Here is an 11,223-nt window from a genome sequence, read left to right on the forward strand (position 1 = left end):
GAACCCACTAAGTTTATTTCAGATGTTAAGCTCATGTTGCAGCAGTGTGTAGGTGGGAGATTCCTAGATGTGAGAAGTGTGCAGGAGGACATGACACAAAGGAATGTGTGGAAACGGTGAAAAAAGTGGTGTGTGTAAACATTGGGGGGCCCATGGTGCTGGCGATTGGAAATGTCAGGTGAGAGGCAGGTTAAAGTTGCCAGGATCAGAGTAGTCAGAGCATAGCCGCGGGAAGTAGGGGTGCTGAGGGTGCTGCAGCACCCCCTGAAAAATCACAATAAAATAACTATTAATAAATACAAAAATACAGCAGCTACCAGCCTGTGCATGTTTTCTGTCACTTTTAGAAAGCAGAGTGCAGAGACAGTGCCATGTTCTGTCACTTTTAGAAAGCAGAGTGCAGAGACGGTGCCATGTTCTGTCACTTTGAGTAAGCAGAGTGCAGAGTCAGTGCCATGTTCTGTCACTTTGAGTAAGCAGAGTGCAGAGACAGTGCCATGTTCTGTCACTTTGAGTAAGCAGAGTGCAGAGACAGTGCCATGTTCTGTCACTTTGAGTAAGCAGAGTGCAGAGACAGTGCCATGTTCTGTCACTTTGAGTAAGCAGTGCAGAGACAGTGCCATGTTCTGTCACTTTTAGAAAGCAGAGTGCGGAGACAGTGCCATGTTCTGTCACTTTGAGTAAGCAGAGTGCAGAGTCAGTGCCATGTTCTGTCACTTTGAGTAAGCAGAGTGCAGAGACAGTGCCATGTTCTGTCACTATGAGTAAGCAGAGTGCAGAGACAGTGCCATGTTCTGTCACTTTGAGTAAGCAGAGTGCAGAGACAGTGCCATGTTCTGTCACTTTGAGTAAGCAGAGTGCAGAGACAGTGCCATGTTCTGTCACTTTGAGTAAGCAGAGTGCAGAGACAGTGCCATGTTCTGTCACTTTGAGTAAGCAGAGTGCAGAGACAGTGCCATGTTCTGTCACTTTTAGAAAGCAGAGTGCAGAGACGGTGCCATTTTCTGTCACTTTTAGAAAGCAGAGAGACAGTGCCATTTTCTTTGCCTGTTAGCTGATTAGGCAGTGCGCCAATTGCTTTGGATTTGACGTTGGCATTTGAACATGGCCTTGTAAACCTTGTTCTAATCTGATAGCCAGAGGTTAAATTAATTGGGAGGTGGGGAGCCCTCGTTGATGTTGACCATTCGAAACCAAAAGCTGTTTTGTTGCTATTTAAAAATATCTGTTGTGATAGCTGTATGCCTAATTGTTATTTTCATTTATTCACCCAGTAGGCTAGTGCAATTTTGGTTTCACGTAAGCCTGTTGGTATGAAAATAAACAACTGAACAATCTGCTATTTAGAGCATTTCCCACAAATGCATGTCTTGTTTTTGGCTTCAAAGACAATAACAAATGATTGTTGGCTGTAACAAATGTGCATTGTCATGCAGTGACAGAATGATAATGGAAATAATTTATCATTATTGATTACCTAGTTGGGCGAACTTTTTAAACCTCTTGCTGTAGACCTACATCGTCATCCTCTGCCTGCATCTCTACCTGTAGCCTACCTGCCCCGGTATAATGTATGTTCACCTATCCCTCTATCAGTCTTGCTTGACCATCTTCCTGAATATTCAAATAGATCAATCTTGCTGGCAAAACTTAATGAAATATTGCTAAGTTATTTAGCTCTAGTGTAGATCTGGAGCTGTTTTTGTTGGATATAATGAATGCTGCGAGGGCCACACTATAATATAAGACAGAGACAAGCTGGCAGGGGGGAAATGTTTGTGGGCCGCCTCTGTGTTGCCTATGATGTTGCAATATTAGTATTCTCAGAGTAGTCTTGTTGATACAAAATGTTTCAATATAATCCAAGCCGCCTTGTTCGTTTGACACATTTTAATATTCTCAGAAACACCTTGTTGATGCAATGCTTCAATATTCGCAGAATGTTTCACTTCCCTGGTGAATAATGCAGACAGGCAAATACAAACATCAGCTGGCCTTACACAATATAAGCAACATCTCTGAATGCAGAGCAACACATTTGGTGGGAACTGTCATTGTACACTGTATGCTCCGTTCCACAAGCATGCCTTCATATAGCCTATAGCAGGGGGTCTGAAACCTTTTTCATGAGTTACAATTGATCCTACAACTTCTAAAGATCTATGTGCCAGTTATGATTTTCATATAAGCGTTGTAGGCTACTCAAATGTGCCCAGAAAATGTCTAAAGTGAATAGCCTAATTCTAGCTGGCTACTGGACAGTCACACCCCACGGAGCTCCACTATGTCGACCTGACCAAGGCGCTGTCCATTCAGCGGTGCTGAATCACAGGCGCCGCCTTAATGTGTAGGTTTTTCTTCATTCCTTGGTCGATTTTGTTTGTCTTTATGGGTTCTTGTCGATTGTAGGCCTAAGTAATTCCTTTAACGTATGCATTTTATTTCAATGCATCTGTAGGATTTATCTGGCATCGTCTGTGGCATCGTCTGTGGCATCGTCTGTGGCATCGTCTGTGGCATCGTCTGCGTTCGCAGTCAGCTGTTTTCTGCTCCGGTTACTTTCACATTGATGTGGGTATTTGACGTCGGCCTTGGCGTGTTTTATGCATCTATTTCAAGTTGCACTGTTCCACAAGTAGGCTGTGTACGATGAGAGTCATAAACCTAATATTGTGGTGATAATGTCTGGGGGACATTTTTGTTTGTTTTAACTGTTCTCCAAATAGAATTTTAGAGTTAAACAGTAGAAGAAGACTACAGTAAATGAGCCGCAGCAGTAAATCACAGAGGATAGATGTTGTGGTGGCACCTGCAGATAAGTATTTGGGTGTACGTGATTCACAGGAGGTTGGTGGTGTAACAACAGTATAACTTTAGTCTGTCCCTCGCCCATACCCGGGCTCGAACCAGGGACTCTCTGCACACAACAGTCACCCACGAAGCATTGTTACCCATCGCTCCACAAAAGCCGTGGCCCTTGCAGGGCAAGGGGAACCACTACTTCAAGGGCTCAATGCTATTAGCGCGCACCACCACTAACTAGCTAGCCATTTCACATCGGTTACAGTGGCACCTTAATTGGGAAGTACGTGCTCAGGGTGATGACTGAAGCAGAATCCGTGGAATGGTATCAAATACTTTAAACGCATGGTTTCCAGGTGTTTGATGCCATTCCATTTGCTATGTTCTTGACATTCTCCCCTCAGCAGCAGCCACTGACGTGATTGTACTGCAGAAGAGTTACAAGCTGTTAGTGATAGTGTCCTGTCCTACCAGGCTGTTGGCCTGGTGTAGGATCAGATAGGGTCCTGTGGTGGTGGTGAGGTTGTTGGGTTAGTTGGTAGGGAAATTCTTCACAGTGTAATGAATTAATAATGCAGAATAGTAGGCTGACAAACAGCCAAACAGTAGATGGCGGCAAAAAACACGAGTAGGTTGTAGTCTGCCATAAAACCTTACAGAAGAAGGCCGTTAGAACTAGTTTTGACCCGGAAGTGATTGCGAGAAAAATATTTTCAATGACAATAGAACATGTGTTTATGAACATTTTAACCGTCTTTTTGCGTAAATCATTTACAGAGAAATGGCTTCTCCGAACCATAGCCCGGGTGTAGAAGGGGCGGTCAGGGTAACGGCTTCGCCAGCTGGTAAAATACAGACGTTGGTTTTGGCTTCTAGCCTGGCCGGCTCCGCGGTAAGAAGAGACCTGCAAACACCGCCACCTCTCCTGCTGTACTCGCCAGTGGGAACAACAGCAAGAAGAAGAAATTTCAGCCCATCGCAAACCCGACACAAGCACAGGTAGTTTCCCCGAAGCTAGCTAGTTAGTTAGTTAGCTAGCTAGAAGGCTACTACATATGCAGAGGAATAGACAGACCAATTCAAATGTTGATCTGATTTCGATGATATAGTAACAATAATTTTGTTGGTCGTGGTAAGGGGTCCTCCCATTACAAAAAATACAGTTAAATCAAATTGTATTTGTCGCATGCGCCGAATACAACAGGTGTAGGTAGACCTTACAGTGAAATGATTACTTATAAGCCCTTAATGCTTTAAGAAGTTAAGTAAAAAATAGAAAATCAAAGTAATTAAATAATATAGTGTAGTTAATCCGCAGCAGTAAAATAACAATATCAATATAATAAATAAATATCAAGTAACAATATACAGGGGGTACCGGTACAGAGTCAATGTGCGTGGGCACCGGTTAGTTGAGGTAATTGAGGTAATATGTACATGTAGGTAGAGTTAAAGTGACTATATATAGGTAATAAACAGAGAGTATCAGCAGTGTAAAAGAGGGGTCTGGGTAGCCCTTTGATTCGCTGTTCAGGAGTCTTACGGATTGGGGGTAGAAGCTGTTATGAAGCCTTTTGGACCTAGGCTTGAGGTAGTAGAGAGAACAGTCCATGACTAGGGTGCGCGGTTAAAGCCTCACTTCACCACTTTTTAACCTCGTATTCATCATCTCCAGATCAGTCCCACTGAAAACTATGATCTACGTTCTGCAGTCAAAAACTCTAATCTCTTTTTTGTTTTTCTAAACACCAAAGATCACTCAAAAAACTTGAAAAGTAGGGAGATTACATAATGGTTGTAATGCTGGCTGCACTTTGTCCAAACTGGTTGATCTAGCTAGTTATGTAACAGCTGAGCTGTCCCCTGGGCCAAGTTCAGTTGCCAAACAACATTGCAGATAGAAATGCCATGAATAGAGCCTACATGATCACTTATTTTACATGTCAGAGAGGCATGTTGTATAAACATAGTGTAACAGTGTAACTTTAGTCCGTCCCCTCGCCCATACCCGGGCTCAAACCAGGGACCCTCTGCACACATCAACAACTGACACCCACGAAGCATCGTTACCCATCCCTCCACAAAAGCCGTGGCCCTTGCAGAGCAAGGGGAACCACTACGTCAAGGTCTCTGAAACGCTATTATCGTGCACCACCGCTAACTAGCTAGCCATTTCACATCCGTTACACTGGCATATTTCTATCTAAACATTCCAAAATGTTGCATTCTGCTAAACTGACCCTGTAGGTGACTGCAGTGGAGGCAGTGTCTGAGGGGAAGGCAGTGGGCGTGTCTGACGCTGTAGGTCCAGCCACAACGGAACCAGCAGCCAAACCCCTGCCCTTCAAAGACCCAATATTTGTGGTGAGCAGACTGGGGGGGACACTTGTGAAATGATAACTGGTTGATAGAGCATTTTCTGTCTTTCCCTCACTTGTCTTGGCCTCACTCCTCTCCCCCCTTTCTACAGCATTCAGGGATAGGGGGAGCTGCAGCAGGAAAAAAGAACCGGACCTGGAAAAACCTGAAACAGATTCTTGCAGTGGAACGGACTCTACCCTGGAAGATCAATGACCCCAATTGTGAGTGTGTCTGACTTTGTGTATGAAAGATGTTTTGGGTCAATGTTTCTGCTTTGAAAGATGTTTACAGTGAAAATGAACAGCCATTTTGGGGATTTTAACAGACGGCTGTGTAACTATAAGCTACTTCTGACCTGATTCTTTCTGAGCCTTCTCTGATTGCCTGAATTTGACCTTTGAGCCTTCTGTGTTCAGACTACAGCATCGAAGCCCCTCCCTCCCTGAAGCCAACCAAGAAATACTCAGACATCTCTGGACTCCCTGTGAGTAACTGACACACATACAGTCTTCACACATGTTTATGGACTCTCTGTGAGCTGTTGTCATTTTGTATGTGTCAGGTGAACTACACACACACACTCACTCTGCATTATGCTATGTGTCCATGTGTCAGGCGAACTACACTGACCCCCAGACCAAGCTGAGGTTCACGTCATCTGAGGAGTTCTCCTTCCTGCGCCTGCTCCCCACTGACGCCGTCACCGGTTACCTGGCGCTCCGCAAGGCCACCTGCATTGTACCCTGACCGCAAGGCCTGCTGGGAGATGGGAGTTCAGCGTGTGTCTGTCTTGGCCCGGGAGGGACATTGACCATTATGGGGAACAATGTCTAGGAGGTGTCTGAGACACTCAAGGAGAGGGACCAACAGGGACTGTTACAGAGAGAGGGATCCAATGGATAACTTTGGCCCCCTTTCGACAACAAGGGAAGCGCCTCTAGTGTCGAGAGACTATCACTCCCAATCTGGCTGACGTCATGATGGGGATGTCTACACAGACATTTTGAGCTAGCTACTGTCTACTTAGATATTTTGAGCTAGCTACTGTCTACACAGACCTTTTGAGCTAGCTATTGTCTACACAGACCTTTTGAGCTAGCTACTGTCTACAGACCTTTTGAGTTGGCTACTGTCTACACATTCTGAGTTGGTTGTCTACAGGAAAAACAATAGAGTGAATAACTTGACCTTCCTATGATGATTGCTCCTTGATCTGTCTGAAATTATATTTGTGTTTGTTGTGTTGCTGTATGATGATAGTGTTGCTACTTGTTTTATCTGCCCTCTGTAAGATAACACTCAACATATTGTTACCTGTTTTTTAATGTATTTAAAAAACAAAATACTTATCATCCTTACTGAACAAACTAGTTGTGCCACATTCTGTAATCACCTGCTGTAATGAGATTTGACAGCTTTGAAAGATGACTTTCTCTTTCGGACGCTGTTATCCTTTTGCTTGGGAGCAAAACTGGGAGATGAAGTAGAGAAGAGACTTCATAATGTGTTTTCCAGGGCTGGGTTAGTTTGAGTTGCTGGCTAACTGTAGAGAGCAACAGTACAATGGCTGCTGCATGACAACAGGTGCTACTGGTCTCAGAGTCACAAACCAGCTGGGCCAAAATATGTCAGGCCCCAGCGAGAATTGAACTCGCGACCCCTGGTTTACAAGACCAGTGCTCTAACCACTGAGCTATGGAGCCTTACCTGTATAGCAATGCAGAGAATATGCTATTTAAATACCACACCCATACTGGCTACAGTGCATATGCCACACCTCAGTAATATGTCAGACTCCTTATATAAATACAAGTAACGATAGCTGCCGGTATGATCCCACAAAGCCTTCCGAACCGCCATTGTAAATTATATCAAGTGAGTACCACATTGAGATATACTAAGACCCAAGACAAGGTTGAGGCTTATCAATGACAGTTGGGCAGAAAGATTACTCCGAGCTACCCAGAGAGACAAGATTATGCTGGATCTCGGCTTGTGTCTTTCTGTTATCGTTCAGTCTAGTTTGAACTGTGTTTGACCATTCAGACAGCTTTGTTTATGAAATTCTTGACTGGGCCAGGAAAAACAAACAAGATTTCAAAGAGTTGATCAAAAAGCTAATGGAAGAAGACTGGATTTATCCTGCCTTCTAAAATAGAGAAATACAGTAGGTGATGTGACAGTGCCTCCTGGTGGTATAAAGTGTTTAAAACAAGATTATAAACTGTGGTTCAAGTCCTGAATGCTGATTGGCTGACAGCCGTGGTATATCAGACTATATACCACTGGTATGATACCATGTATTTTTACTGCTTGAGTTACGTTGGTAACCAGTTTATAATAGCAATATGTCACCTTGGTGGTTGTGGTATATGGCCAATATCCCACGGCTCAGGGCTGTATCCAGGCACTCCTCTTTGCGCATAAGAACAGCTCTTGCCGTGGTATATTGGCCATATGCTACACCCCTTTGTGCCTTATTGCTTAAACATAGTGCCAGAGTCCTCTATAAACGTTGCTACGCACAGAAGGCGTACGTCACTTTAAGCAAACTTTGATTTATAAAAATAAAAAAACTTGACGGGAGAATGTGCGGTCCTCCATGGATACTTTGGCCCACATGTACACACACAAACTCGAGAAATGAGAAACTACGACTCCGAGGGCAGAAGGATGGAAACTCAAGAAACGCTTTGAAATTAATACAAATGTGTGAAATAAATCGAAATATTACCTCATGGTATGAGTTACCTGGAGTTCACACACACCAAAGACACGATTTAGGATAAATACAAACGGAGATATGTTTTTGCAAAGAACCCCTCATGTGGTCCAGTTTAATCGGGAATCATTTAATTGGATCTGTAATTATTAAACAATACATGAATGTTATGAAATTTATTCTCATAAATACTAGTGAACAGTCCAAATTCTGTTTAAACTGAAGCCGTTTACGATGCCTCAGTCGTGCAGATACGAGTGCACAGTTTCATATTGTTATCACATGTTCGTTGCGCAGAACTATCAGTTACAGTCAGGGTAATTACCACACCTGAAGGTGTTACGCAATTGGGTAGCTTTGACAATCACATGGATGGTTATTAAAATGCATGCAATTACAATGCGTAATGACGCACAATGGCTGCTTTGGCACTGTTGGAAGATTTGGCGAGAGCGGCTTATCAGAGAACAGCAAGATCTACTGGCCAATGATGAGGAGTGGCTTATGAGCTGGTTCCCATTACCAAGAGCTGTTCTCTTGGATCTGTGTTGTAGTGGGCCCAACTTTACAGAGAAGCACCAGAACAAACAAAGCCGTGCCTGCACTTAAACTCCTTGGCAACCTCGTTAACAGCGTTGATGGTGTCTCTTTGCGTTTGCAGGACTGCATCTGTGAGGACACGGCTGCTGGAGGGTTGACGCACAAGGTGCAGTGGAGACGCCGGGGCTGGGGGCACTCAGAACACTCAGTTCCCGCTCTGCAGCGCCACCGAACCCGCTAGAACACGCAGACTAAAAACAATAGAATGTGTAAATGTTTAAACAACTTGAATGCATCTGCTTTATTCTTTTCAAACGTGTGAATACTATTTACGTACCTGGATCATCCGGTGCGTCTTGCATGTCCGTGTCCCCCTCCGTCACTACTCAGGAGGGATTCCCCTATAATACCGGCAAGGGGGTTGAGCTCCGGTGTCCTTTCCTCCGCCGTGGCAGAACACTGTAAGGCGATGCACCTTTTGACCTCCACTTTTGTCGGACCACCTTTTCATTTCTGAGCCAGCAGCATCCACAGCGTCCGCCACATGTAAAGCCCCACTATGTCCACCAAAGCATATATTTTCTTTCTTCATCCTCCCCTACAAGAACTTCCATTTCACACTGGGTGAAATGTTTCTTTTTATTGCCTTTTTGTCGGGATTTGTTGTCATGCAGTCAGTGACTATTCATAGGCAACTATGGCCGTTAAAAGGGTGGGACAAGACGCTCGCTCACATGCGCCAAATTTCGAGTTGATTGTGATTTCTAACGGAAAACCGGCGTGGGACTTGCATACGCACTGTTAAAAATCAGAATATTTTTGTATGTAAACACTTTCTGTGTTTTGTCCGTACGCCACCTTTTGACGTGAATCTCCCGCCCAGTTTTATAAATGAGACACCTGGTCTGTAAACTGTTTCCTCCTGGATACAGAGTGAGAGTGAAATAAATGTTCTGATTGGTTCTAGTCTAGGTAATGCATGTTCAGCATTAGTATCTGTAAACGAGAGGAAGGACCAGCACTGGAGTTGTCAGTGCCTTGTTCTCGGCAGAGTTCTCCCACACGTTCACGAACTGAGAGATGAACCTCTCTGTGGCAATTGTCATTCTTACTGCGGTCGTCCGCACTTCGGCAGAAAGTAAGTATTTTATGGATTTTAATGCCATTTGAATTAGGGCCAGGGTCATATTAATTTATTCAAGGTACTGGGTATATGAAGTGTAATAACGGTTTAAAATAGACTTTGAACCAGTATTTGGTTCAATCACTTTGTAAAGATTGAAGCTGATGTAAATGATTTGGTGTATTTATCAGTCAACTGAACTTGTATGCTATCTGTTTGGGTTTCCAGTTCCTCATGAGACCGTCTATGTGCAGGGCTGTCTTGAGAAGACAAAGGTGGAGGCGGAGGCGGGGCTTCAGATGGATGGGGAGGAAGTGGTATATGCTGACTTCCAGAGTGGACAGGAAGTTTGGACATTGCCTGAGTTCCTGGGGCCATTCCCAAGCTCCACTGTTCGTAACTTCTACAAGAATGCCGTTAAAGGCAGACGATTGTGTCAGGATGCCTTGGCTCTTTGGATATTAGAAGAAAAGTGTCCACCTGAGGTAAAAGGTAAAGAGCAAATCAACTTTATGACAATAATTAAAACGAAGATGAAAAGTGACATTTCTGTATTACAGTGAGAGATTGATTTTAAAGCTAGTGGTTGTATTCCCCCCCCCCCAGATGCCCCTGAGAGCACCATCTACCCCAGGGCTGAGGAGGTGCTGGGGGTGGAGAACACCCTTATCTGCTTTGCCAATCATTTCTACCCCCCCGCCTGTCAAAGTCAACTGGACCAAGAATGGCCTGGAGGTGACTGAGGGAGCGTCTCTCAGTCGGTACTATCCTAATAAAGATGGAACGTTCCACCAGTTCTCCAGCCTGAGTTTCACTCCACAGGAGGGGGATGTCTATGCCTGCACTGTGGAGCACACAGCCTTGGAGGACCCCAAAACCAGGTTCTGGGGTGAGAAACTGTTTCTCTAAATAGGGTATTTATTAAATTATCTTTGGTCTTTGGAAGCCTATCAGATATAAGAAAATCTGAAACTCAGGGTAATGTTTCCTCAAACTATTGCCACTGTAATATATAATAGTTGAAATATGTATTTCTTCAATGTGTTAATGGCACCGCTCTCCTCTTGTCCCCCAGAGTGTAAGATACATGAGGTGAGTGGGTCCAGTGCTGGTCCTGCTGTATTCTGTGGAGTGGGCCTGACTCTGGGACTGTTGGGAGTGGCTACCGGAACATTCCTGTACGTCAAAGGACAACAGTTTAACTGAATTGTGACATATATGAAATCTAAAAAATCCTCTTTTGCAGTTGTAGGTAAACAATGTGACAGAATTAGTGGCGTACCGCAGTTGCATATTTTTTGTTGAGGGGGGAAACCGCTAACGTCGTACAATTTTACACATTTTGCCACTGGGCAAAGAAAAATAGGCAGTTTTATAACTAATCTCATGCTATTTTGCCATGAGGCTGAGAGAGAGTGTTGCTGTTTTAAAGCTAGTTTCCTGCAATTCTACACATATTGCAATGGGACAGAGAGAAATTTGCATTTTTTAAGCACATGTCCTGCTATTCTACACATTTTGCTCTGAGGCTTAGAGAAAAGGTTGAAGTTTAGCAGCTAATTTCCTGTCATTTTAAACATTTTTGCCATGGCTTATGACATGTTCATATGTTATCTGGGGGGGGGGGGGGGGGGGGCTGACCTCCAGGGTGTACCCACCTTTTCTTTTGGAGAGA

The 11,223-nt window shown here is 44.1% G+C and overlaps 1 protein-coding gene, 1 non-coding gene and 1 pseudogene across 2 annotated transcripts; 2 read left to right on the forward strand and 1 right to left on the reverse strand.

Moving 5' to 3' along the window:
• Window positions 1-3,479: 3,479 nt before the first annotated feature.
• On the forward strand, window positions 3,480-7,855 carry LOC135531170 (INO80 complex subunit C-like). Its single transcript, XM_064959285.1, is given in 6 exon segments — window positions 3,480-3,674; window positions 3,677-3,801; window positions 5,050-5,166; window positions 5,273-5,384; window positions 5,580-5,647; window positions 5,779-7,855. Coding segments are annotated over 6 exon segments (645 nt in total). The 5' UTR covers window positions 3,480-3,583; the 3' UTR covers window positions 5,911-7,855.
• Window positions 6,794-6,866, reverse strand: trnat-ugu (transfer RNA threonine (anticodon UGU)). Its single transcript has one exon. It is a non-coding gene; the product is annotated as a tRNA-Thr (tRNA).
• Window positions 7,856-9,382: 1,527 nt separating the features above from the next.
• Window positions 9,383-11,163, forward strand: LOC135531169 (H-2 class II histocompatibility antigen, A-Q alpha chain-like; annotated as a pseudogene).
• Window positions 11,164-11,223: the final 60 nt, after the last annotated feature.

Source organism: Oncorhynchus masou, unplaced genomic scaffold (genome assembly GCF_036934945.1).
Source record: "Oncorhynchus masou masou isolate Uvic2021 unplaced genomic scaffold, UVic_Omas_1.1 unplaced_scaffold_1539, whole genome shotgun sequence".
NCBI lineage: Eukaryota > Metazoa > Chordata > Actinopteri > Salmoniformes > Salmonidae > Oncorhynchus > Oncorhynchus masou.